At 39.8% G+C, this 25,835-nt stretch overlaps 3 protein-coding genes and 2 non-coding genes across 5 annotated transcripts; 1 reads left to right on the top strand and 4 right to left on the bottom strand.

The window, feature by feature from the left end:
* Nucleotides 1-1,949: 1,949 nt before the first annotated feature.
* rorc (RAR-related orphan receptor C) lies at nt 1,950-16,816 on the bottom strand. Its single transcript, XM_058084120.2, has 13 exons — nt 16,575-16,816; nt 16,412-16,481; nt 13,482-13,511; nt 7,184-7,269; nt 6,942-7,083; nt 6,532-6,879; nt 6,355-6,447; nt 6,165-6,286; nt 4,781-4,913; nt 4,591-4,698; nt 4,399-4,509; nt 3,135-3,244; nt 1,950-3,046 (listed from the first exon to the last, which is right to left on the bottom strand). Exons 1-13 carry the CDS (start codon nt 16,605-16,607, stop codon nt 2,876-2,878), a joined length of 1,557 nt encoding a protein of 518 aa, XP_057940103.2. The 5' UTR covers nt 16,608-16,816; the 3' UTR covers nt 1,950-2,875.
* Nucleotides 14,375-14,456, top strand: trnas-uga (transfer RNA serine (anticodon UGA)). Its single transcript has one exon. It is a non-coding gene; the product is annotated as a tRNA-Ser (tRNA).
* trnas-uga (transfer RNA serine (anticodon UGA)) lies at nt 14,857-14,938 on the bottom strand. Its single transcript has one exon. It is a non-coding gene; the product is annotated as a tRNA-Ser (tRNA).
* Nucleotides 16,817-17,902: 1,086 nt separating the features above from the next.
* On the bottom strand, nt 17,903-22,034 carry them4 (thioesterase superfamily member 4). The gene is made up of 6 exons (XM_058084129.2): nt 21,763-22,034; nt 21,378-21,567; nt 21,128-21,290; nt 20,136-20,246; nt 19,301-19,425; nt 17,903-19,208 (listed from the first exon to the last, which is right to left on the bottom strand). The coding sequence occupies exons 1-6, from the start codon at nt 21,880-21,882 to the stop codon at nt 19,165-19,167; spliced, it is 753 nt and encodes a 250-aa protein (XP_057940112.2). The 5' UTR covers nt 21,883-22,034; the 3' UTR covers nt 17,903-19,164.
* A 774-nt stretch (nt 22,035-22,808) lies between these two features.
* Nucleotides 22,809-25,154, bottom strand: LOC131136846 (uncharacterized). Its single transcript, XM_058084133.2, has 4 exons — nt 24,776-25,154; nt 23,476-23,530; nt 23,170-23,287; nt 22,809-23,049 (listed from the first exon to the last, which is right to left on the bottom strand). The coding sequence occupies exons 1-4, from the start codon at nt 25,070-25,072 to the stop codon at nt 23,019-23,021; spliced, it is 501 nt and encodes a 166-aa protein (XP_057940116.2). The 5' UTR covers nt 25,073-25,154; the 3' UTR covers nt 22,809-23,018.
* Between the last annotated feature and the right edge of the window lie 681 nt (nt 25,155-25,835).

Here is a 25,835-nt window from a genome sequence, read left to right as displayed (position 1 = left end):
TTATGGAAAATATTTCAGTCATCGACAGTTTCTGCCAAAGTGCTTTCAGTCATGTTTTTTGCAACATAAATTCCCTCTTTAAAGCACAAAACGTAACAGCTGATGAACAGGAGCAAGTGATAACTGGAGCGAGGATGCTATTTCTGACATTTGTGAAAGTGAAAAAATTTGTGGGCTTACCTTTGACGTACATGCACTCTATCCTTCTCCAGGAAAAGCTCTCATACTTTGTTGTAAAAGTCTGGTCACCTTCTGTTGAGCCCGGATGTACAGCGGTGTGAAAAAGTCTTTGACCCCCTCCTGCACACTTAAATGTTTCAGATCATACAACAAATTTAAATATTGGCCATAAGTGAACACAAAACGGGATCTATCAATATGTAAAAGTCATTTTTAAAGCTTTGGGACTCCAGCCAACCACAGTGAGAGCCATTATCCAAAAATGGTGAAAACATAGAACAGAGGCAAACTTGGGCAACCAAAATGAACTCCAAAAGCGTAGGGACGACTCATCCAAGAGGTCACAAAAGACCCCACAACAACACCCCACAGAACTGACTTGCCTTAGTTAAGACACTGGGCAAGAATAGGTTGGTAAAATATGGTGGCGGTAGTGTGATGGTCTGAGGCTGTTATGCCATTTTATTCACTTCAAGACATTCATTAAAATGTCTTGTATTATTGATGCTGTGATATTTAAATCTACCGGACACTTTAGGTGAATTTGAAAACATCGCCGATACCAGTCTGATTTGTACTCAATATGGGATCGCATTACTACTTTCAAAAAGTCAAACATGGCAAATTGTTCAGCTTTATCAGTCGCCAAAGTAACACGACAACGTTTGCTTCTTGCCAAAGAAAAAAAAGCATCTGCTTCTTAATCATATCCTGCGTGACTCACTTTTTTTTTTGTCGGCATGACAACATGTGTTGACTGCGTAACTGTCCGAAGTTTGGAATAGTTCAAAGGCTGTGGGAGGATCGCGTCCAACTCCTATCAACATTTCGTAACATTTTTGTTCAAACAGAACGTCAAAACAGAGAAGCGGTGAAGACGTTTCCTTGCAGTCTCAGCATTTTATTGACTTCATGGTGAAATTTGCACACAAAGAATGTTGTGTTTTTCTGCACTTAATGCTAAAAGCCAAACAAGTTTTTTGTTGTTGGATTTAAAATCACATTTGCGGGACCTGCCAATGCAACTTGTGATATATTTATATATATGTATATATATATATATATATATATATACAGTGTGCATCACAACATTGCTGTACTGTGGAGCTACAGGAGGTTACTATTGGGGTCAGCATCTTCTCATAACGTACAAAATAGCTTGAGGTGTTTGCTACGGAGCCTGATCACCGTCATTAAGTCTTGGCAAGCACTGAAACTGAAACATACGGAGCCCCCAAAAGGAAATGGGTGATGGGTAAAAAAAAATAAAAAAAATAAATTTCCCTATGTTCCCTTAGGGGCTCGGTCTTTTGTTTACATTTTGCGGTGACACTATGTTTATTTTTTCAGGGTCTTTGTCTTTTTAATATAAAACATATATATATATTTTAATAAATATATATATATATATATATATATATATATATTTATTTTTTAGTTTTTTTTTAGTTTTTAAATTATTTTTAATAATCTTATTTTTTTAATATCGATTTCCTTGTTTTCAATTTCAACGTATGTTTTATTTTTGTGCTTCTGACTTAATGGCAGTGTTTTGGCGTCTATAGTGACAGACAGCACAGGCCGCCCCCGCTCCATTTTTAAAGTCATTCTAGCCCCGCCCCCTCATTTATTGATTGTATTACAGTACACGGGAACTATCACAGGAGTGCCATTCAAACGGACAATCAATTTTTCCCTTAAGAAATATTAATTAATCCAATTCATCCTTTCCAAAAAGCCTAAAATGTTCACACAAAACACATTTTTCAGAATTATACATTAATATGCAGAAAACAACTGGAAATGCATATAAATATAGATTGTGTCGAAATTGTGTGTTTTCAACGGGCGGACGCTAACCGAGGCTCCACCAGTCAAACCTTTTTCAGCATTGTTTTTTCACCTGCATCAAAACCAGCTTATAAGTGGACACACTCACGTCACAGTGCAAGCTATCTTATACTTATAGAGAAATATTTACACGTAGCATTAACAACAACAACCACAACAAAAAATAGGCTTGTCTGGAATATTTCAAAATAGCATCAAGATATGAAAATAATACTGAATTATCTGAATGATATATTCATACAAGCTCAGACCACGTCACCGATGGCTACTCTCCAAATTACAAAAATAGATCATGTATTATGTATGTATTACCGTATTTTCCGGACTATAAAAACGCATCACGAATAAAAAAAACACACATACATATAAGTCCCATTTTGGGAGCGAAATTGACTTTCAAGTTAACGGAGAACAACAAGCTAAATACGTAACGTGAATAGGCGGTATGTTAACATATGCTAACATATGCTAACAGTTATTCGAACTAACAAACGATAAAACAAACGACCTTGCTTACAGATTGTAATCCATCTTTTTCGGTTGATGTTTACGTTGTAAATATTCGGTGGTACGGGCGTGATGGGAGTAGCAGATACTGGCACCGCAAGGCTAGAGCGCCCTCTTGTGGCTGTCAGTGTGGAGAATACAAACATACATAGTAATTCGCCCGGAGTATAAGTGGCAGGACCAGCCAAACCGTGGGGAAAAAAAAGTGCGACTTATATTCTGGAAAATACGTTCCGTGATGTTACCGTTAATGACTGGATGATTGGCGTTGACGTCATCGGTTGTCGGCGTAACTTCTGTATACGATAACATCAACTGTGTGTGTGTGTGTGTTTGATCAGTGTGTGGCCTCGGGCAGAAGCAGCAGCTCCGCCTCAGAAGCAAACAGCTCCTTGTAGAGGGGAGGGAAGAGAGTGTGAGCGGTAAGCGGGTAGCGCCGACTGAACCAGCGCAACTTCTCCATGTGCAGACTGCACAGTGAACGCAACACGGACATCCTCTGGTACAGCTGCACAAAAAGATACAATGATGTACTACTGAAGCGCGGTGCATGTTTTCAACCAATCGGCAGCCTGGAGTGCTTGGTTTTGATGTACCTTATGCATCAGGCTGTCCCGGTTGTCTCTGCGTAGAATGTGTGTCAGACCCAATTCCACGCTTCTTTGCACACGCTGCACCCTGCCTCTGTCCTCCAGACACGGCCGATCTGCAGAGAGACATCACCACCGTCACTTTGTGCTGCTTAACCACAATCAACCAATCTTGCAATGACTACCGACGACCACTAGAGGGCAACCCACGACAACAATGAACCTGGGATCCAACCGGTGTGAAAAATAAGACATAAGAATACATACATTTAAACATTATAACTTAAATAAGGAATTAATCATGGATAAAAATTATTACTGTGCAGCCTCAACTTATTACTGGATATTATATACGTATATTTTAAAGTTGGATATTATATATCAAACAGTGCATTCATTTATAACTGTGACAAAAATGAACCTGAGATTAAAATAGGTAATAATAATAATAATGATAATATAGAATAATAATAATGATAATAATAATAATATCTTAATATATAATAATTATTATAATTATTTAATATATAATTATATAATTATATCATATAATTATATATTATTATAATATAACAATAATTATATATATATATATTATTTATACATTTATTATTTATAATTATATATTATATTATATAATAATTAATCGTACAAAATAGTTATCAATGAAATAATGATAATAAAAAAAGTCAGGCTGTTATTGTAATTCTACAATTTCTTATAACTGGACTATAATTCCATAGAAAAATAATTTTGTAATCTACAAAAATAGATAATACATGAAATAATACATTTATAACAAACAAAAATTCAGAGTGGTTAGCATGGTGGCCACACAATCAGGAGATCGGGAAGAACTGGGTTCGATTCTGCGCTTGGGCATCTCCACATGGAGTCATAATTAGGTACAAATATGGCAAAATACAATCGAAAAATTTTATTAAAATATTTTATCATTGTTTTTAGAATGACTTCCAACTATTTAAAAAAAGGTTCCTAAGTGGTTTGAAATGTCCCCAGTATTATGGATGGCTTGTTGAATGATACTGTTACATATTTAACAATTTCAATATGTCTAAATGGGTGCTGTAATCCCGACCTCGCTGCGGAACGGGATTAACTGTTCGTACCTGATTTGGCGATGTAGGTGTGATGCTTAGCGATGCCACACTAATAAACATATTGCGAAATCCCAACCAGGCATAATTTTTTACGTTTTCTTTATGGTGTTTCATTCCATGGTTCAGGTGTGCCTAATAAAGTGTCCTACCAGCATTGATCAAGACCAGAGCGCTGAAGAGCGCCACCTGCTGCTCGGTGAGCTTCAAAGCGCACAGGCTGTGCGCAAAGTCGAACACGGCCGCGATCAAATCGGTGCACGCTGCAAGAGAAGACGTGTCGCCACGGTGAAGCGGAAGAAGAAGGACTTCCGAGATAACGTTCCCAGTAGAAGCGTCCTCACCCAAAGACTTGAAGACTTCACTTCCGGCGAATTTTCCGTCGAAGAAGACGGTGTTGTTGTCGGTGTTGAAGGAGCGACTCATCCTCACCAGAACCACCTCCATGGAACCTGAGGCCCGGCGGATCCGGCGGATGGAGTGCGAGTCATCAGTTGGACGGCGAGGGAGTGAGTCTGCGGAAGGTGACCTCACCTGTCTTGAGGAGGGCGATCTGGTCGTTCTGGCTGAGCAGACGGAACCCGGGGATGTGTTTTGCAAACTCCACCACGTACTGCACCGCATCGGTCAGACGAACCGCGCAGTGCTGCCACATCTCATCCACTGACTGGGGGAAGGAGAACGTGTTACCGCCATTACGTCTTCGAATCTACGCATTTGAAGTAGAAGTTAGGGAGCCACACGCTAAAAGTTCTCCTGAAGATCAGTTAAGAACTGTAAGAACTGACATATTGCACTGTTGGAGCTTAAGGAGGCCATTCTTGCTAACTGGCTAACTGGTTAGCTGGTTTCCAGGAGGCGAGTGGGAATGTTGCTCCAGGTATCGGAGACGGTTTCACAGAGGGCATCCGCCGTCTGGACCCTTGCCAACCATCCCCAAATGTTCCCCATTGGATATACGGTAGATCAGGGGAACACGCGGGATGTTCGGAAACACTGACGTTAGTCGTCCTTTGTCAGGCACACATTGTCATTACCACACATGAAAAAGTACTGTAGATGTTTGCTAGTTGTGAAAAAGTTACCAGGTAGCTAGAATTTAGGTACGTCCGTCATAGAGGTTGGCGGTAGAGGTGCCCTAGTTAGGTTGGTAGGTAGAATTTAGTTCAATATTATGGTGCAAGACCTTTGTCAGGCACACATTGTCATTACCACACATATGAAAAAGTACTGTAGATGTTTGCTAGTTGTGAAAAAGTCACCATGTAGCTAGAATTTAGGTACGTCCGTCATAGAGGTTGGCGCTAGAGGTGCCCTAGTTGGGTTAAAGTTAGGTTGGTAGGTAGAATTTAGTTACTAGTTTAGTTAGATACTGATGTTGAATATTGATACCGATATTAGCCAGGGAGCTAGTTCCATGATGGATGAATCTTGCATGTATTATGGAGTCACGCTAGCCCTTATGTGCTAGTCAGTTAGGATGGTAGGTTAAAAGCAGTTAGTGAAGGACGTGGTGGAGGTCAGCTATTTATGTAGGTACAGTAGTTGGTAGTACAGGTTTATGTTTTTCATTGCGTTATGTATGTTCGCCCTTTTAGCTAGGACAGTAAAAATTAGGCGAGTTAGCTGTTTATGTTGCAAAGTAAGGTAAGGTAAGTAAGCTGAAATTTGAACTTGAATGTAGGCCTCGTCGAAGGTCTGAACTTCCCTTCATGCCACTCTGGTTTTAAGCCACTGCAAGAGGCAGAAGAAGAGTGGAAAATTCTGAAAAGTATCTTTTGCAGTTTCCTGTTAGCTTCCTCAAAGAGAACAGTAGCCGCAGCCTGAAGCCCCCCCCCCTCCTAAAAAAGGCCGCATGTTGGTTTTAGAGAGCCCCTAACGAGGTCACAGAAAAACCCGAGACAAAAACGCTAGTTACTTTGCTCTGGTAGGCTTGGACCTCCTCCCTGCTGAACACCTTCCACTTGAGCGCCTGCAGCTCCTCCGCTCGGAACTGGGAGGTGTCCTTGTTGGAGCGGACGATGCTGGCGCACAGCTCATCTGAGCCAATAGGAAGGCAGTCAGAAATACGACACATACGACATTATCTGGCTGTGCCTTTACTTCACCTGTATTACGCGAGTAGGGGCCGCGAGGGTCCTCGGCATGGTTGTAGGGATGAATCGCAATCAGGTCATGTGACGATGATCTCGAGTCCAATCCTGATGTGAAGATGAGAGAACAGGATGATGCAAACAATAAGAAATACTTTCTATAAAGTATAAAAAGAGTAACGAGAGCATCACCTCTTACGTCAGCGTGTCCACTGGTGTCCAACCTCATGAGGGTTCTGGAAGATGGCGAGATAGCGGAGCTCCTGTAGATGATATCAGACACTTGCGGCTGGTTGGGGGAGCACAGAAGGTAGGGGTGGACATCAGCGGTGAAGGACAGAAGTTCAGACTCCGCGCTGTAGGAGTAGGCTGAAGCCACGGGCTGAAGCAGCTGTGAGGAGCAGTCTTGGCGCTCCTTGGTGGTGTAGGACGAGCCTGACTGGGCGTCCATTTGTAGCTGCTGCTGCTGCTGTCGGTGCCGTTCCACTTCAGCGATGAGGGAGTCGCGCTGGCGTTTGGACATGCGTCCAAACTTCACGGCTGAAGGGGACAAGGTGTTAAAAACTCAGGTAAACCACAAGAAGGGTGCAAGGGCGCCTCACCGTCTTTGCTCATGCCTTGGGCCAAGCACTTCTGCAGGCGGCAGTGCTGGCATCGGTTGCGGCTGGACCGGTCGATGGTACAGTTACTCTGTCTGGAGCAGGAGTAGGACACCGTGGGCAGCTGGCTACGACGGAAAAATCCCTGATTTGAGAGCGGAGTGAGATTTTAATGATAAAAACAACCGGATTTAAGTTGTCAAGACGTCCGTTCTGTTCTTTACATCAGGCGTGCTCGGTCTCACCTTGCAGCCCTCGCATGTGATGACTCCATAATGCACTCCAGAGGACTTATCACCGCAGATCTTGCATGGGATAACTTCAATCTGGGCTGAATAAACACATACACAAAATGCTGTGAGAAGTAAACATTCACAACAATTAAACTAAATTTACAAAGAAAAATGGAAAATAAATTCTAAATAATCAGATGTATTTGTTCCACAGTGGAAAAGTGGAAGAAAGTGCACGACAATGTACTTCCCCTTGAAGATCAATCAACTGATGTGAAAAAGGGGAAGGTATTTCCCGCCAATAATGATCAAAAATGAGCAAAGTAACATCAAATACAACGAGAGTGTCTTGTGAGGACATGGAATATGAGCAAGCGGAGAGAGGTGGCGAGCGTGAAGGTGTGAAACCTCAAAACCCTTTCAAGTGGTCGACTGGCTTTTCTTCTCGCTCTGAGTGTCCTGCTTTCAAGTCGTGTCTTTCTCAGCGAATCCTTCCCTGTCTCGCTCATCAAGGACACGACTGCCGGTAATACTCTCGTGTTCCATCATTGCCAGTAATACCCGTCCCCCCCTTTTACCGAGCCTACCATCCCCCCAAGTGAACCTAATACGTACTACAACTTTTGCTTTGGGGTCGTTTTGGTTTGGTCGTTTCTATGGTGACGTATTGGATACACAAATATGCCGTGCGTGGATTTGTATGTTTGGGCTGTGTGGAACTGTGTCAGGGGATCTGTGTGTTAGTGTGTCAGTGTGTGCCCTTCTCTCCTGGTGCCACACATCACCCAATGTGGGACCGCCACTGATTTATTTTCTGATACAAACAAAACGTAATTTTTTGCCATCAGCATGCAGGACATTTGTTATGAATCTCATTTTATATTGGCCAACTTATTACTTAATTCTCATTTTATTTACATTATTGATTTAAATTGAAACAACCTTCATTGTTTTTATGTTTTTCGTTTTTTAAGTACCATTTCGGGCACCGTTTAACCATTTCAAACCTACCGATTTAGCACTAGTATCAGACAATATTGAAACGATAGCCAACCCCTGTTAACCTCTATTAAAGAAGAAAATCCCATCGTTGCGTGCGGACAAGAGATATGTGAAAATAATATTTGTTTTATAACTATACAGTAATCTCTCGCTTATCGCAGTCAACTGACCGTGATAAGTGAATTTCCACAAAGTAGGATTCCTGATTCGTAAATGAAACATTTTCGTTATGGTTCTTAACATTATTAGAGCCCTCTAGACATCAGATAACATCCCTATAGTCACTTTTACACACCTGCTACCCAATATAGTAAATATCATGAGAAACAATAAGGCATTCAAGACAGGGGAGCAGAATGGGTGACGGAGAGGAAGTGAGTAAAAGTATTAGTGTAAAAATATGAAAACGTGTTCTGCGTTGGAACGGATTAATTTGACTTTATTTGAAAAGATTAATTCGCTGTGAGGCAAACAAGGATAGGACAAAAAACACAACAGCTGGAGGACCGAAGGACAAGTACTAGGAAACAAGCGAGTAACAGTACGCCATGTACGCTTGGTCATCTGTGATAGCTTAGCGTATATCCAGCTACATTGGATTAGTTCAGTGCTTCTCAGTTTTAGCATCTTTCATGTACAAAATGTATCTGAATACGTTGATAAATAAAATGTGGCCCTGTGTACTTTGATAAAGTGGCTTGGTATTTGTTGGAGGTGTGCAATATTGGTGTACAAGCCACGGCACCTGTGGTGTAGCGTTAACATCTGCATCAGGTGCTAACTGTACAGTGCAGCTCGACGTTTTCTGGTCTAATACAGCGGCTTCAAAAAAAAAGAAAGAAAAAAAAAACAAAAACTGATGCCTCGCAAAATTCCATTAGCGGTGGGGTTTTTATGAGAGTGTAAACACAAAAAGGAAATGAAATCGCACAACTTTTTGGCAAAGGTGCGTGTCTGAGTATCTGTGTGTGTGTGTAGGTGGGTGGGTATGCGTGTCTAGTACATGTATGGGGGCATCGGATGGGGTGGGCCACTTTCATCGAATTGAGAAAAAAATCACTCTGTCAGCGGTCTGCTCCCTGCACTGTGAAATGGACAACAAAAAACCTCAACTTTCCTGTGACGCAAGTTGAAGTCCCTGATAAGAGTGTACAAAAAATAAAAATAAAAATAAAAATAAAAATAAAAATAAAAATAAAAATAAAAATAAAAATAAAAATAAAAATAAAAATAAAAATAAAAATAAAAATAAAAATAAAAATAAAAATAAAAATAAAAATAAAAATAAAAATAAAAATAAAAATAAAAATAAAAATAAAAAACAACTTACCACACACATCCAAACATTGCAAAATTCAAAACATATCTCGTATACAAAAATATCCCGTTTAAATTGGTTAGTGTTTGGATGTTGCGTTATTCCACCTCATATGTTAAATGTATATTTTATATACACAAAGTGCTGAACAAAACAATGAAATGACAAAAACAACACTTTCTTCTCTCAGGTTTAATCAAATTAATAATTGTAATATAATACGGCATGGCTGCACGGCGGCCTCACAGCTAGGAGACCTGCGTTCGATTCCACCCTCTGCCATCTCTGTGTGGCGTTTGCATGTTCTCACAAGTCAGTTAAACGGAACACTTGCTGTTTTTTTTAGCTTTTTTTGTGAGGGCTTTTGTGTCAAAATAGGTATTTCTCATGATGCCCGTTGCTAGCTAGCTCTTGCTAGAATGCACAGAAAAGGGAAAGAAATATGTGTCCATGTTTCACATAAGGATTTTGAATGATGGGCAATTTTTTTTAAAAAAGTGCAGTTCCCCTTTAATTACTTTTTTTAAACTAGAAAAATGCAGCATTAGCCACAGCGTTGTTATTATTAATTTTGACAAAATTCAGTTATTTTTGTTTTGTCTTGACTTGTTCTTCTCTTCTTTTCAATCTGTATTTTTCTGAATAACACATCTCACAGCTGTAATTATAATAATACAGTGAAACTTTGGTATTTTTGCCCAAGGTTATCTATAATACCCGCCTAAAGAATTTAAAAACTCACAAAAAATGTGCAAATGTGTCGGGCCGTGATTGCTGATTTGTGAATCTGCGAGGATCCTCTGTACACTCATTTGTTTGATCACCTTCGTCCAAGCTAAGGTGCCGCCATCTTATCATATTTGCCCCTGCACGGGATGAGAAACGTTCAAACAGTCTTGGACTCCATTTGCCATATTTCAGACAGGAAACGTGTCACCTGCCAGATTGGGCGCTTTGATGTGAAGCACTTTGCTTAAGACGCTGCGTCGCAACAAAGGAAATCCTCTCAGATAAAGATAACGCATGTACAGATCCACTCCGGAATCCCCCCCCACCCCCACCCAAAAGTCTTAACAATGATCGCCTCTGCCCTGTGTGGTACACGCGTGCGGTGTTTTATTCCATCACTACTACATGATTGTTGCACGATAGGAATATTAGCACCACTTCCTGTGCATATTGTTAACTGCGCGCTTGCGGGCCGCAACATCAGGTGCGCCGGCCTAATGTCATTGAGTTTCAGGCTTAACGAAGATAAGAAAGTTTTGGACTGACATTGTCATAGCAGCAGCTTTATCATGGTGGTTGCAGTTAGTGACTGCAATGCATCATATTGAGAGTTTCTAACGTTCTGGTTACCTCATTTGGCAAAGACGAGAGTCCGTATGTTGCGAATACCTCTCAGTATGATGAAGTGCAACACTGCGACATCAGACATTTTTTTTTTTGCAAATATACACACTATTCTTGTATTTACTAACATTGATTAACAGGGAATACACAGATTGTTATTATTCATAATAATTTATTATTCTTTATCTATTCTTTTAACACGTATGGCTGAGATGCGGCTGACCCCAGCTAAGTACATGTGGGACTGGTCGCCTGTCAATCACAGAGTATTCAAAATACAAATTTTAAGTTACATAAAATAATAATAATAATAATAATAAGTGTCATTTTGTGGTTAGCATTTATTTCATCGTTTTCTAGACTTGAATATTTGCAAAGCATGGCGCTTGATCAAACCTTAAAGCAGACAAAATTCTGATTGACTTGTGGGAATATTTAAATTGTGTGGCTAACACTTGATATTCGCTACTTCCTGTGTGGCACATTAAATTGACTCATTTCACTGGAGAAAATGGAAAATCTTAAAAACAAGTTTATCCCGCACAACTATACTCTGCTGTGGGGCTACAGGGTGGCTATGGCCACCCCTGGTAGCTCTACGGCCACAATATTGGCCATTTGGATAGTTCAGGCATCAACTTATTGCCACCCCTATGTGAGTAATGGTCTCACCATGGCCACCCCAATTAAAAAAGTCTGTCTGACTGCGCACACACACACACTGGAAATAACTCTAGTCTCAATTGTGTAACTTAAATCAGTCCATATAAAGACACAAGATTTTATCACTCACTACATACATGGAAATTCGAGAAAAGATTCGAACGGTCTCATAATCAGTGACCGCAACAGTCGGCGTTCTTGATTTCAACAAGATTAGAGACTGTACATTTCATACACAAGATCTCACGGTGCGCGCACACACACACACACACACACACACACACACACACACGCACTACAAAAAATGCCTACCTCGCATCATCTTGACTCGTCCACTTGTCTCAGACGTTTGTCCCACTTTTCCTCTCACTTTGTCTTTCTTCTTCTGCCACGCACCTCTTCTTCCTACCATTATTAGAGGTGGTGTACACCCCCCTCCCCACCAAGCACCCCCCCCCCCCATCATCTATGTGGGCGTGCACACGTGCGTGCATGCGTGTGCCATCTTCCTTGTCAGTGTGAGGGACACAAAAGCACAAAAAAAACGGGACTGTCCCCCCCCCCAAATCTTTTGAAACAGGGACTTTTTCCCTCAAAGCTTTGTAGTCGTCGTTCACCCCACTCACTCTTACAAGCACGCTGCACCGCCTGTCACAAAACGACATTTTACTGCGACTTTTCATTGATGTTTGTGGAAAAAACTCAGACTGATGTGCAAAAAAAATAGTATCAGTGGAACAATACTATTTTTTTTTGTCAAAATAGTCATATCACTGAATTCAAAACATTATTAGTTTAAAAAAATATTTTAAAAACTTTAGAATGATAACCATTAAATAGTAATTGGTTGTAGATACTTTCCCAATCAAGTCATTGAATGAGTAACCCTGTTATTCCTTCATAATTGTAATTAGAATTGAACCTCGGTTAGCATTGGTTTACGTCCAAAATGTATGCCCAAATTTCGCCTTGGTTTGCGTACATTTTCCAGTTAGTGTAAGAGGGGTGTCCAAACTTTTTCCACCAAGGGCCGAATACTGAAAATCAACAAATGTGGGGGTCTGCTTTAATATTTGTATGTATTTTTTCAAGGTCCATATAGGTCAGAAAAGTAAAAAAAAACATAATAGGTCCAATTTAAAAATATATATACAATTTATATTATGGTATTTTTTTAAAGGAGCACCAAATCTATCTGTGGCGGTCCAAATGCATTTATGGCAGGCCACCACTGAGAAATGAATGCATACTTTAAAAAAAATGTCTGTATACGGCCCTAGATGGAAAAGAAACAGGACACATCTGACTTAGCAGGTTTGGTTTTCCTGACTTTTCTTAAGCTGCCACACCTCACACACAGATGGAACATCCCATGAGTTAAATGAAATTGTTTTCTGTAGTGTAATTTGATCAGCAGTGAAGAAATGCTTCCTCTTCTACATTCGCTGGTGTTGTTAAGAAGAAGGACGAGTGAAAGCACAAAAGTTTAACATCATTCAATATGCAGCTGCACTGACGTTCGCCGATATAAATACAACTTTTTATGTTACCATTGTACCACCTGACACAGTCAGTGTGGTGTTGGTTTGGGTATTTGGATGACACACCCAGGTGTGTTGTGGCAGAGCAAAAAAAAGGAAAACAGAGATGCTATCGCTGTGTTGCGTAGTCAGATGTCACAAAGCAGCAAAGCTGCTGTTGAATACATGAGTAGGGTGCGCGATAGGGAGACATGGTTGAGGCGCAGGTGCAACACCGCCTTGCCGTGTCCAATAGCTCAACTCCAACAACGCCACAGTGTGCGCGTGTGTCGTTATTTTCTGTCAATCTCTCAACAGGTGCCGTTGATAGCTTCCCTTCCTAAGACGTTAACCACATTGCATGCAAAAATATCTAGCACAAACACAGGCAATGTCCTTACCACACACACACACACACACACACACACACACACACACATTCAGTTGTACTTACTCAAATGAGTCTTCTTGGACACGTTTCCTCCTGAGGATAACAACATGCAGTTAAAAACTTAAGGTGTCCAACAGGTTGCTTAGTTACACACATACAATACAACATGAATGGACAGTATTCATATACAAAACACCTACAGCTTACACTTACAACATACTGGACCCAAGCATTACTTTTTAACATGAGTTAGTTTTAAAACTATTATTAGTTTTACATTAATTTAGACATGTTTTGTTAAGTTAGCACACAGTTTTTGTGTTCATGGCAAGTGTTTGAGTTCAGCTAGCTAGCTAGCTAAACATCCAGCTAGCTAGCTAAACTCAAACAAAAACTCGTATTTAAACTTGTATTTAGTAATGTGTGTCTTCGATTTTTTTATGCTGTCATTTGAAATACTATTTTTTCAATTTTACCAGACAAAATAGATTCAAAAGTACCAGAATGGGCTCGGTATCGCCATTACTAGCTTGGTATTATACATCACTACTGGTATTCCAAACAGGAAGTGACGTCACCACTCGTTTGTGTTTAAAGAACTGTTTACGTCCTGTTTTATCACGCAAATGTTTTGTTACATATTTAATTTAACTTGGTATTATGCCTTTACTTTTTTTGTGAAATTGAAACACGAAAGTGTTTCACCATTGAGACGTGTTTTTCATTAACCATTTTTGCTGTATCTTATAACACATATTAAAAGGTCCAATTATAGCAAAATGTTAATTTCAGTGAAACACACGCCACCTAACTGTTAAGTCGCCCTCGATAAAATAAATTGTCAACAATTACCTTAACCTTAATTACCTTAATCGATTACCTTAAACGTCACGTGATCTGTAGCCGGGCGGGAAGAACACTCAAACCCCGGAAATATTCGCGGGTCGACGTGTCAAGCTGCGATGGCCGAGTGGTTAAGGCGTTGGACTTGAAATCCAATGGGATCTTCCCGCGCAGGTTCGAACCCTGCTCGCAGCGTTTTTGAAGAGGAGACGTATCACTTTGGATGTAAATGTGACACAAAGTAGTCCACTACCTCGCTGGTGTTTATCTTTCTCCACACACAAGTGCCTTGCTAGATAGTCATCTCTATTATAATGTCATGTTGCATAATGAAAACAACTGCATCACAGATTAGGCACCCTGGAACTCTTGTTTAGATTATTGATGTTGCTGAAAGTGGCTGCATGGTGGGCGCGCAGGCCTCACAGCGAGGAGCTTGCATGTTCCAAAAATATGCTTTGTTAATTGGCGACTGCAAATTGTTCATTGGTATGAATGTGAGTGTGAATGGTTGTTTGTCTATATGTGCCCTGTGATTGGCTGGCCACCAATCCAGGGTGACTGCAAAATCCACTGTAGAAACAAGTAGAAACAACGCTGCGAGCAGGGTTCGAACATGCGTGGGAAGATCCCATTGGATTTCAAGTCCAACGCCTTAACCACTCGGCCATCACAGCTCCCCTAAATGGTCTCCAAGTCGCATTCTAGCTCTCCAAAGAGCCTGGATGCTACGCTAGACGTTCCAAAGGAGAGCACAAGCAAAGCCGGGTAGAACAAAAAGATGCAGACTCGAGACAAACGCAAAAAAAAAACCCACCCACGACCGCCACCAAAACCATGACAGTCATCACCTTAAAAAGACTTGACAGCATGATGAAATACTCAGAAACCACACTGTGACTGTACGTTAACCAGATTTAAATCAACACCACAGAACCTCCAGTATGAATAATTATATTTTATATTATATTTTATATTCAATCACAGAAACAAACCTTGGACAAAACTAAAACTCAATCGTCAGATTGAGTAATTCAGTCAGCATTTTGCAAACCTCACATAAGTCATGAAAATATGCAAGTCAAGTCTTAAGTCATAGTTTTGAAATGTTCGAGTTCAAGTGTTTGATAATACTCTGAGTGGGGGCACGTTTTAGTCAACTCACTGAAAAACTCAAATATTTTCAAGTCTTCAGAATAAAACCTGAACGAAATTGTTATTGTTATTGAAGTCAATACAGTGGAACCTTGGTTCGCGTCAATATTTTGTTCCAGAAGGTCTGACCAAATTATTTTTTTCCCATAAGAAACAATGCAAATCCAATGAATCCCTTCCAAAAAGCCAAAAATATTAACATAAAACATGTTTTTATAATTTTACACATTAACATGCGGAAAATAATTGTAAATGCTTATAAATAAATATAAAATGAAAGGTATAAATGAGCATATAAGGTTACTTTTACCTTCATTGAAGACCATGTGGCAGCCAGATCAACCGCCGCCACCTTCCTGTTTTGACATGAGTTGTTTCTTGAATTCGGTAATTTCTCACCTCAGTACCGTAACCCAAAATGTAGCCAAAGAAAGCTGCAAGTGGCAGCATTTTTGATAAATAATGTGAGAAAGACTATTGAATTAAAAAAATAATAAACAGGAAGATGGTGTCTGTGTGATGTCTCGCTTCCACGTTACATCTTTGGGTAGTACAACAGTAGTCGTCAATGAAGGTAAAAGTAATCTTACATGTTGACTGAGCCCTTTCATTCACCGTTTACACTGTATGCATTTGCAATTGTTTTATGCATGTAAAACGTAAAATTATAAAAAAGTGTTAATATTTTTGAGTCGACTGCCGATGACATCATCGACAGGTGATGTAACTTTGGGTTTTCGTGAATGCACTTGGATTTACTTTAGCAGTGCTTTTAATAGAAAGGCGTCAAGCAAAAACAGAAGCCAAGTGCAGGCTAATCCCTGTGGATTACGCCAGATTACTGCCATTTTTAACCTCCTCACACCGCACGTTGGGTAAAGAGTTCTGACCGAGTGAGAGAGGATGCAGAGGCACAAAAAACATCAACATGAACAAAAACACAACACATAAAGTTGAAATGGATTTCAATGTAAATAAAAACAATGACTATATACCTCTTTTGATGGCATTATCAGCAGGGGGCGCGTCAAATTGATCATAGTCCATCACTTTCACCACAAACACCTGGCATGGGATGCGCATGCGCAAACATAAACTCTTATTAGTTGTTTATATAGTACATTTTGTTGTAATAGTAGCCGGAAGTAGTATCGGTACCTGTTGTTCTAGCGTCCAGGCCGACGCAGACATTTCAAAACATGCGCTGCCATCGGGACCACTTCCTGTCTTCACGAGAGGTCCCGGAAGACGGGTTGGACCAGCCTCGCCGAGTTTGGAAGCAAGAACCGAATGAGCAGTGAGAGGACTCGGAGCGAGGTGCGGCAGTGCCGGTGTTCCCTGGGCAAGTCCCCCGCCTCCTCCTTCCCCTCCTCCGGGCTCCGGTGCCTCCGAGCGCGCTGGCCCCGAGTTACGTCACCGCCTCTTATGCAATGGCAGCGGTCTGCATTGGGCATTGGGCCAGTGAGGAAGTACCATACACGTACAATTAATCCATACTATGTTGGTACACAGTAGTGGGGGTGGCGGATCGATACTCGTGTGATCAGATCGACTTTGTACTTATTTGAACAAAAATCAATGTTTTTTGTTGTTAATGTGGTTGAAATGTTATATTAATATATTGTAATGGTAATGGTTTTATTTCATTTGAACATGCATCAGATTACAATTGAGTGCATCCCAATCAGTAACAGTAACATTTGTTCACTTCCTGCTTTCCTAATATAGTTTAAGCTAATTTTTTTAATTAATTTTTTTTATTTATAATTTTTGTCACGTACCAAAGTGGTAATGCTAATGGTTTTATTTCATTTGAACATGCATCAGATTACAATTGAGTGCATCCCAATCAGTAACAGTAACATTTGTTCACTTCCTGCTTTCCTAATATAGTTTAAGCTATTTTTTTTAATTAATTTTTTTTATTTATAATTTTTGTCACATACTAAAGTGGTAATGCTAATGGTTTTATTTCATTTGAACATGCATCAGATTCCAATTGAGTGCATCCCATAATCAGTTCCCAGTTCCACATGTCCAAAAGGAGTAGGAAGAAGCAAAGCTTATTAAATCCTACCCCTCCATCTGGTACTTTTACAATCAGTAACTGTTTTTCACTTCCTGAAAACTTCCAATTTGTTCACTTCCTGCTTTCCTAATATTTTATGTTATTTTATTTTATTTTAATTATTTTATCTGATTTTTTTTGCAGTACATTTAGCGAGTGAAGATTACTTTTATATTATTAGCCCATATTTCCACACAATAAGTAAGATATGGTAGAACCAGAGAGCAATAAAGAGTGTGGATTGATTTCTGATTGAGAACAAATTTAGCTTTGTTCAATACTGAAATATTTCTGACCACCTTATGTTGTATATTTGTAATATGAGGTTTCCAGCTCATATTTTCCTCTATTGTGATCGCCAGAAATGTATTTTCGTTGTTTACTAAATCAGGGAATAACTTCTTGGACACAAGCGGGCTGAATGAAAGATACGTTTTTTTTATTTTAAAGTTTTCATTCATATTAGGAACAATGCTGAAAGTAGCAGTTTTGATCCTGTCCTTTCTGCCGCAGCAACCTTCATTCATGAAGAAAACCCCGAGGGATTTCAACTCCTCCACTCGGGACAGGATCTCATCCCCGACCCTGACATGGCACTGCCCTCTTTTCCAAGTGAGAACCATGGAGAACCACGTTAAAGGACTTCCTTTAAAATAACCTAGTATAATAATAGTCATGTTTTTGTGTGTGTGTGTGTAATAGTTTTAACTGACAACACCCTTGCCTGACCTTGACCACGACTCTTGACACACACACACACACACACCGCAAATACGTTACAGATAGCAAGGTAGCTTTTCAACTGAGGTCAAAGGGGCCCTCCAACAGAGAAACCACACAAGTGCGTGCTCCTCAGATGTGTGCAATGTCAGCACTATATGAGATGATAATTGCGCAATATTTAGTGGGAGGGGGCTGAAGAACATCCATAAATGTCGGAGAAATGATGCGAGTTTCTTTATTGACGTCAAAGTTTGCGTTTTATTTGATGTATGTTTAGCTTGGACTGTCTCAGCGACACATTTGTCTGTTCTTGATACTTTAAAAGACGACTCATACTTTCATCATTTTTTTTTTTAGAAATTCATACAGCATATCAAGTTTTGAGTATGTTAAGGACCCGACATGTGGAGAAGATTTTACAGTGTGTGATGTTGGTGTTAGTAAATAATGAGGTAGTCAAGTAAGATAAATTAGTACAATATGGAGGCACTAATTACAAACTTTTATGGAAATGTATGGACGTCACGTAGCACTCGTGTGACGACATGACAAGTCGGCACATCTAGTCCAACCTCGGTGGGGGGTGGGGGGGGGGGGTCTAACAGCTACAAAAATCTAGAGTTTTTTTCTAACGCCACCACAGAAGTGTAAAAAAAAAAAAACAGAAAAAGTGTGATTATAACCATAGAACCATAAATATCACATACTGTGTGACCTTGGAACCGTTCTGGCTGCTCAGTACAATCTGAACAATGCAGTGAATGACATATGATAAGGCTTTAACAATCCACTAGATCAGGGGTTGAGTGTAACAGTTTGAAGTCATGGTTAGTGTCCCACTGTCTAAAAAAAAAAAAAAATTTCTAAAATAAGTTAGGCACATAAAACACACACAAAAAAGCACTTTTTTCCCCAAGAAGTCCAACGAGGAACAACCAATAGCGTTTTAGGTTTGTGTCACACTCCCAATAAATGGCTGACATTGATTGACAGGAACAGGACTGTAGAAAGAGACAAGAAAAAAACAACAGTGATGAAAAAGAAAATGGAGTCCATATTGTACACGTTAGAATGAATGAATAAAATATGTCACCTTTGGCCTCCGTGTGCAGCTTGGAGCCATCGGTGCTGGTCACTTTACAGGAAATAAAGGTCTTTCTGCCTTCCCTCTTATCGAGGGTGCTTTCGATTAACACCGTACTTCCCAGTGGGATTGGGCTTAAAAGAAAGCGGGTCTTTGTTAGGAAAACATTCTTATATGCATTCAGATTTACAGTCAGAAAATACCCGGTTTAATGCCGCTGTTCAATTAACTGACATCGGGTGTGTGGTCTACAAAAACATGGACCCGAACAATGATGGCGGCCGCGTGGAAAGGCTCGAAGACTACCACCGACCACAGGAAACAGCCTCCCCTCGCCCATGCAACAGACAACAACAGGGTGGCAGCAACCCCCCACCTCAGCCTGCACTAAACCATCAGTGAAATGGAGATCCGTCTGGACTCCAGGACCTGGATGCAGTGAAAATGGGGCTGCATATTCCACCATCCTGTTCAATTCCACCTTTAAACATCATAGTTCCGAGCCATGTCCTCACCCCCCCTCCGCATGTCTGTGGGTCAACAGCTTCCTGACTGACAGGAAGGTACCAAGTATGTTTTTCCAGCTCCCGGAACATCAGCATCGGCGCCCCACGGGGGTGATGTCTTCACCCCTCAATTTTTCAAACGACACCACTGGCCTCGTCAGAACAACCCGGAACTGAATCCACTCAAAACCGAGCAGGCGACAATGGACCTCAGGCGCCCCACAAAACATTCGACTGTTGATTCCAGCCAATTCACTCAAAGTAGACACATGCATATGGCCGGTATGACATTAAACACATCGTTATTGTATTGAATGTGAATATGCTGCATTGCTAACCTGCGGTAATCGATATTTAGGTTGGCAGTCATCAGAGGTCCAGATATGTACGCTGCATGAGTCCCTGACACAGAGTCAATCATGGTGGCGATTGCCCCCCCGTGGACATGTCTGGAAATACAAGCAATAAAATGCTCACTAGTAAACAAAGCATCATATAATCTTCATTTGATTTAATCTTTTCATTATGGATTGATCGATAGAGAGAGATAACATCATCGATAGGTAGGTAGGTAGGTAGGTAGGTAGGTAGAGAGATGGATAGAAAAAAAGAGCAGTAATGTGGTGAGACTAAAGTAAAAATATTAGCAGAATAATGTGATAAAAATGTTGTAATCTTACAAGAAAAATTTAAAAATTTTACACAAATAAAGTTGTAATATGATCAGGGCAAAAAAAATATTTAATTAGCCCTCGCCCTCAAAAACACAAACAAAAAATGAAAAACAGTGAAATGAATAAAGTAAAAATATGAGAATAAAGCCATAATTTTATAAAAAATATTGTTGTAATTTTAGGAGAACAAAGTTATGCTATAAAAAGAAAAAAATTTAATTTTATGAGTAGAAAAAAGTAAATTTTATAAAAATAAAGTTGTTACATTAGGAGAATAAAGTAATAATATTAAGAGGGAAAAAGTTTTGATCTTAAAATAAAAATAAAAATAAAAATAAAAATAAAAATAAAAATAAAAATAAAAATAAAAATAAAAATAAAAATAAAAATAAAAATAAAAATAAAAATAAAAATAAAAATAAAAATAAAAATAAGGTTAGATTTGAGAGTACTTTTCAAGGCACCTAAAGTGCTGAAGAAGTGAAAAAGGAAAAAGTGATAATTTTCCAAGAATAAAGACATCATATTATGAGGGGTGGAAAATTATTTTTGTAGCATAAAGTTGAAATCTGTGGAAAATGTTTGTACACTGCTGCTGATGGAAAGATAGCTGGATGGATAGTAGCTACAGGGTAACAGGACGGTAGATAGCTCACCCCGGGGGCCCCTCCAGCAGGTATCCCGCCTGGAAAATGCAGACGGTCCTCTGCTCTTCTTTGTTAAGAAAAACAACATACTCAAAGGCGGCCCCTGCGGTTTTGATGCTGCGGGTAAAGAGACGGTTTTTGGACTGGATGAATTTACTTAGATAGGCGCCACCTGAAGAGGAAAACAGAAGATTGGTTTCTTTTTCGTGCTCGTCGACTGTTAATCAGGTGAATGTGTACGTCGGTCCATGCTGTCCACCTTTTGCATACTTGAGGGTGCGATTGTAGCTGGGTAATCTCCTCCAGGGTCCCCTCTGTTTCTCCCCGCTTTCAGTCTCCACCTCACACTGGCTGTTGTAGTAGTCATACAAGCGCATCATTTCTTCACTCCAGGAGGAATTTGGCTGACTGAAGTCCCGAGGCTTGAAAGAAAACGGGAAGGGCATCCCCTGAGGATGATGACAAGGTGCAAAAGTAAACACTGTGTCTGTGACACACTTTGGTACTTAGACATTTGATGGCGTAGTGCAAAGTATCGACACAGTGTAAATACATTAGATTGAGTTTGATACACTGACCTGGTAGAAGGGTTGCATTACACCATATTTATGTTGAGACATTTTGACAGGCATAAAAGTACATACCACTATGGTGCGCACAACGCTGCTTGTGAATGGTTGAGGGTACTTGGATGGGGTTGAAGCAAGGTTCTGACAGCCTTTCAGTATTCGGAAGAAGGTTCTCGCCATGTGTGCGTTTGGCATGAAGATAATGGTAAAACAAACAAACTATAATAGTTAAAAATGCTTATAAATTGAAGGAAATTGAAACGAGTAAAACAAACATATGCCTTCATGTGACGAGAGTTCACCTCTGTCAACTTCCGGCATGCGGGAGCGGCACAGCCTGACGCAACGCGTGACGTTGTGATCACGTGAGCTATGTCTGCATTGTAATTGGCCAGAATGGAGACACTATTTCCGGAACTAGTCGACTAGTTCTCACAGCAACGACCTTAAAGGACCCAGACCCAAGTACTGTACTGTATATTTTGTAAAGAACCAATAGCGACAGCCTAAAGATGCATTTTATTATAGAAATATTGGCATTTGAGCAAAGTACCTTACAAAATTATTAGTGTCGTCATTTTGTGTATTGTTTTTACCGTATTTGTTGTTCTTTGCTTTATTTGCTGCTGTACAGCACGTCCAGCAGTTAACTTTTGTAAATAACATATAAATAACTTTCTTTTTTATTGTTTATTGTACTTGTGTTGGACAAAATCACAAAACTCGTTTTCCGGGGCGGGCATGAGGGACTACTTGGATGTGACGTCACAGAGGGGTTCCTGAGTCACGTGCCTTAATTCCGCAGTGTGATTGGTCTGTATGGACCCTATTTATTTCCTATTGTAAACCTGTATTCTCAAAAAAAACACTTTTGTTGAAACAAAATGTTTAAAATAATAATATATAATAATAATTTATAATAATATATATAATAATATATAATGATAATTACAATGCATTTGCAGTATTTGTAATAAAGTGTGAAAAGTAGTATTAGTATATAGTATTATGATAAATCAAAATATAAAGATTTATGACAAGAAAAAAATGTATAAATATTTGCAAAACACTAAGAATACGCTTTGTGACCGATACCAGTGACAAATCCGAGATACGGGATGTTTATTTTTTTGACTTTATTTTGCACTTAGAAAAGGTAGACAATTTAACACTGCGGCACCATAACGTCACAAAAAGAGACAAAAACATCTCCACATCTGCATCAAGTGGAATTGATTCTTCTATTCAACAAAAGAATCGCATTTTCACAAAACACACCCTGAGCTCGTGGGTCCTGCTCAGCATCAACATTGTTGTTTTCTGATTTGTCTTTAATGTGGAGCATCCATTCCACACAGCCTCCTGCAAAACAGGAACAACGATAACATGTAAAACAATGCAAGAGTAGTAAACAAACACCGCAGCAGAAAGGACCGGTGCGCTTGTAGATATTATTTTCCACCCTGATTGAATGTTTCCTACCGTGCCTCTGCGATGCTGGGATCAGCAAAAATGCAAACAGCTTTGTCTCGATCCAAGATCTGTTGTTTCAAGCTCTTTAATTGCTCCTCTGCTTTTGCTTTTTCCTCCGCGTGATCAGCTGAAGGGTGGAGCAAAAGAGAAAGTCATATTACACACTATTGTTGAATCCAGGTTAATAGTATCGTGTGTTTATTCATTTATTTTTTGTAAAATTTGTACCCTTTTGAGCGCATCGGTACTGCAGTAGAAGATTTTAATTATTTTTCACATTGCTGTATTTGTGGACTAATGCTATACTATACATACCTTTGATTTTAGCTATGGAGTTCATGACATCTTTCTTGTTCTTCTCCGTGCTTTCCTAACAAAGACAGTCATAAAGTATTTGTTAGTTATTTCAAGTAGAAATGTTGCAAGGAAGCAAAAAAAAAAATATGTCTCAATGACCCTCTGGTGTAGCTAAGTACAGCGGAACCATGGTTAGCGTCATTAATTCATTCCAGAAGATGTGACTCTAACCAAAACAAATGTTATCAGAATCAATTAATCTGTTCCATATAGATGCATGTAAATGGGAATTTTGCGCCAATAATTGAGAAATGGTTGTAGCATGGCTAACTTTTCCAAAAGGCATGTCAACCTACGTATACATTGCTACAAAATATTTTAAAAAATTAAGGAAGATGTAGTCACCCATGCAAATTCAATTGCAATATTAATGTAAGACATTTTTTGGTGACGGTGTGGCAAACAGCGCTAAGCGTGTTCTGCGTATACTGGGAATGTTTGTTTACAGTTACAGCGAACTGGGTGCAAGAATAAACATGCCATTGTAAAAAAAACAACAAAAAAAAAAAACACAGACATTTTACTTATGCAGCCTTAACACACACGCAGCCAAACTAGCATGCTCTGCTAAACTAAGCTAACCCAGCTAGCTTCAATTCACACTCCTTTAAAGAAGTGTCCGCCAACTTTTGTTGGTGTTTTAGGTCGCTAGTTTTTATGATGAGATTCCGCCACAATTGAGCGGTCCGCCGGGGAAATACTTCCCCACACGAATATTCCTTCTCCTTGTGATGATAGCATTTAATTTACATTATGTAAATTTCCACAAGATGCCACGTTTAACGATCAATTCTATTGTTATTGACCAAATTCCATATATGGTGGGTGGTTATTTATGTATTAATTATTTATGTATGTATTAATTGGACCAATAATTTATATATTATTATTATTATATGGTTATTTTACAAGTGACTCTTATTAAAAGACTAGGCTAGCATGCAGATGTTTGTATGTCTTTATTAACCAAGACATCATTTCCGGTCAGCACGTGACTGCTGAAAAACAGGCAGACCGGCTGGAGGTGTTTTCTGCACATGCGTAAAACCGATCGCATTTCCGGTACGGATCGTGTAGTGACGAGAAAAGACGTTTTTGTACGCTAGGAACACAGCTGGACTTGTGTGAGTTGTAAACGCAACTCTAACCGAACGGGGCGGCCGCTAACCGAGGTTCCACCGGAACCAAAATATTAGAAACAGCCACCGAAGTCACACAGGAGTTAATTCAACACGCAAGTGTGTATTTCACCGCTTGCCTGAGTTTTACCGCACGCATCCAAGTCCTTTTTGACTCCCTGCTCCGTTTTCTCAGTCGCCGCTTTGCGTTTCTTCAGCTCGTCCATCCTGCCCATGACGGACGCCAGGTTGGTCTTCAGCTCATTGATTTGCGGTTTGATCGCGTCTATGACTTTCTCTTCCCTCTTGGCCACTGACAAGTCCTCCAGTCTGCGGGCTTTCGAATTGCGGAATTCCAACTCCTGGCGCAAAGTCTGGAAGATCATTGCGGCCATCACCGCCAAACTGAGGCCGAATAAAACCACCACGAACTTCATTTTGTGCCTGTTTGATTTTATTTCCAGCTCTCCCCGATCCTTCACCCGCCAAACTACTTCTTCAATAGGACTTCCGCAATAAGTGACGCACTGATGAACACACCTTGATGGGATTTACGTCCTGCTGCGGCCACGCCCACAATACAATGACACTCCACCCCCAACCCGACTCCATGACAGATTTACACCTGCTTTTTACGCCATTATTCATGTAAGACACGCACTGTATGCCGTACGTTGGGGGGATCCAAGTAGCTGCACTGTCGATATCAGCAGTATCAGCATCGGTTCAATGGATACTAGCGTACTGATATCGATATTTCTTCTCTTTATTTCCACAAATACCTGTATATTTTTATTTTGTTGATGTTGTCGTACACACTCTGCAGTGCTAATTCTGATATTTCACTCAATCATGGTTTAAAAAAATATATATTAATAAATAATGCTGTTTTGTGGTTGAATATGGCATATTATGAGTTCATAATTGGAGCATGAAAATGTCTACATCAAGTACAATACAAATATAAGACATTCAGAAAATGTATTTGAGATGTTGTAATGTTCTGCAGTGGTCACTGGGTGTCAGCGGTGTTACTGTACAGTGCCATGAGATACACAAGCACCAGACTGATACTAATAGTAAGATGAGATAAGATATGCCTTTAATTTGCATTGCACAGCAGCAAGAGTACAGAATCAGTTAAGCAGTACAAAAATACACAATATCGAAAAATAAACAATATAACCAAGCCAAGTATTA

This window comes from Doryrhamphus excisus, linkage group LG17 (genome assembly GCF_037039965.1).
Source record: "Doryrhamphus excisus strain RoL-2023G ecotype Guam linkage group LG17, RoL_Dexc_Guam_v1.1, whole genome shotgun sequence".
Classification (NCBI taxonomy): domain Eukaryota; kingdom Metazoa; phylum Chordata; class Actinopteri; order Syngnathiformes; family Syngnathidae; genus Doryrhamphus; species Doryrhamphus excisus.
The sequence above is the reverse complement of the archived record's forward strand: the minus strand, read 5'-3'. Positions and strand labels throughout refer to the sequence as shown.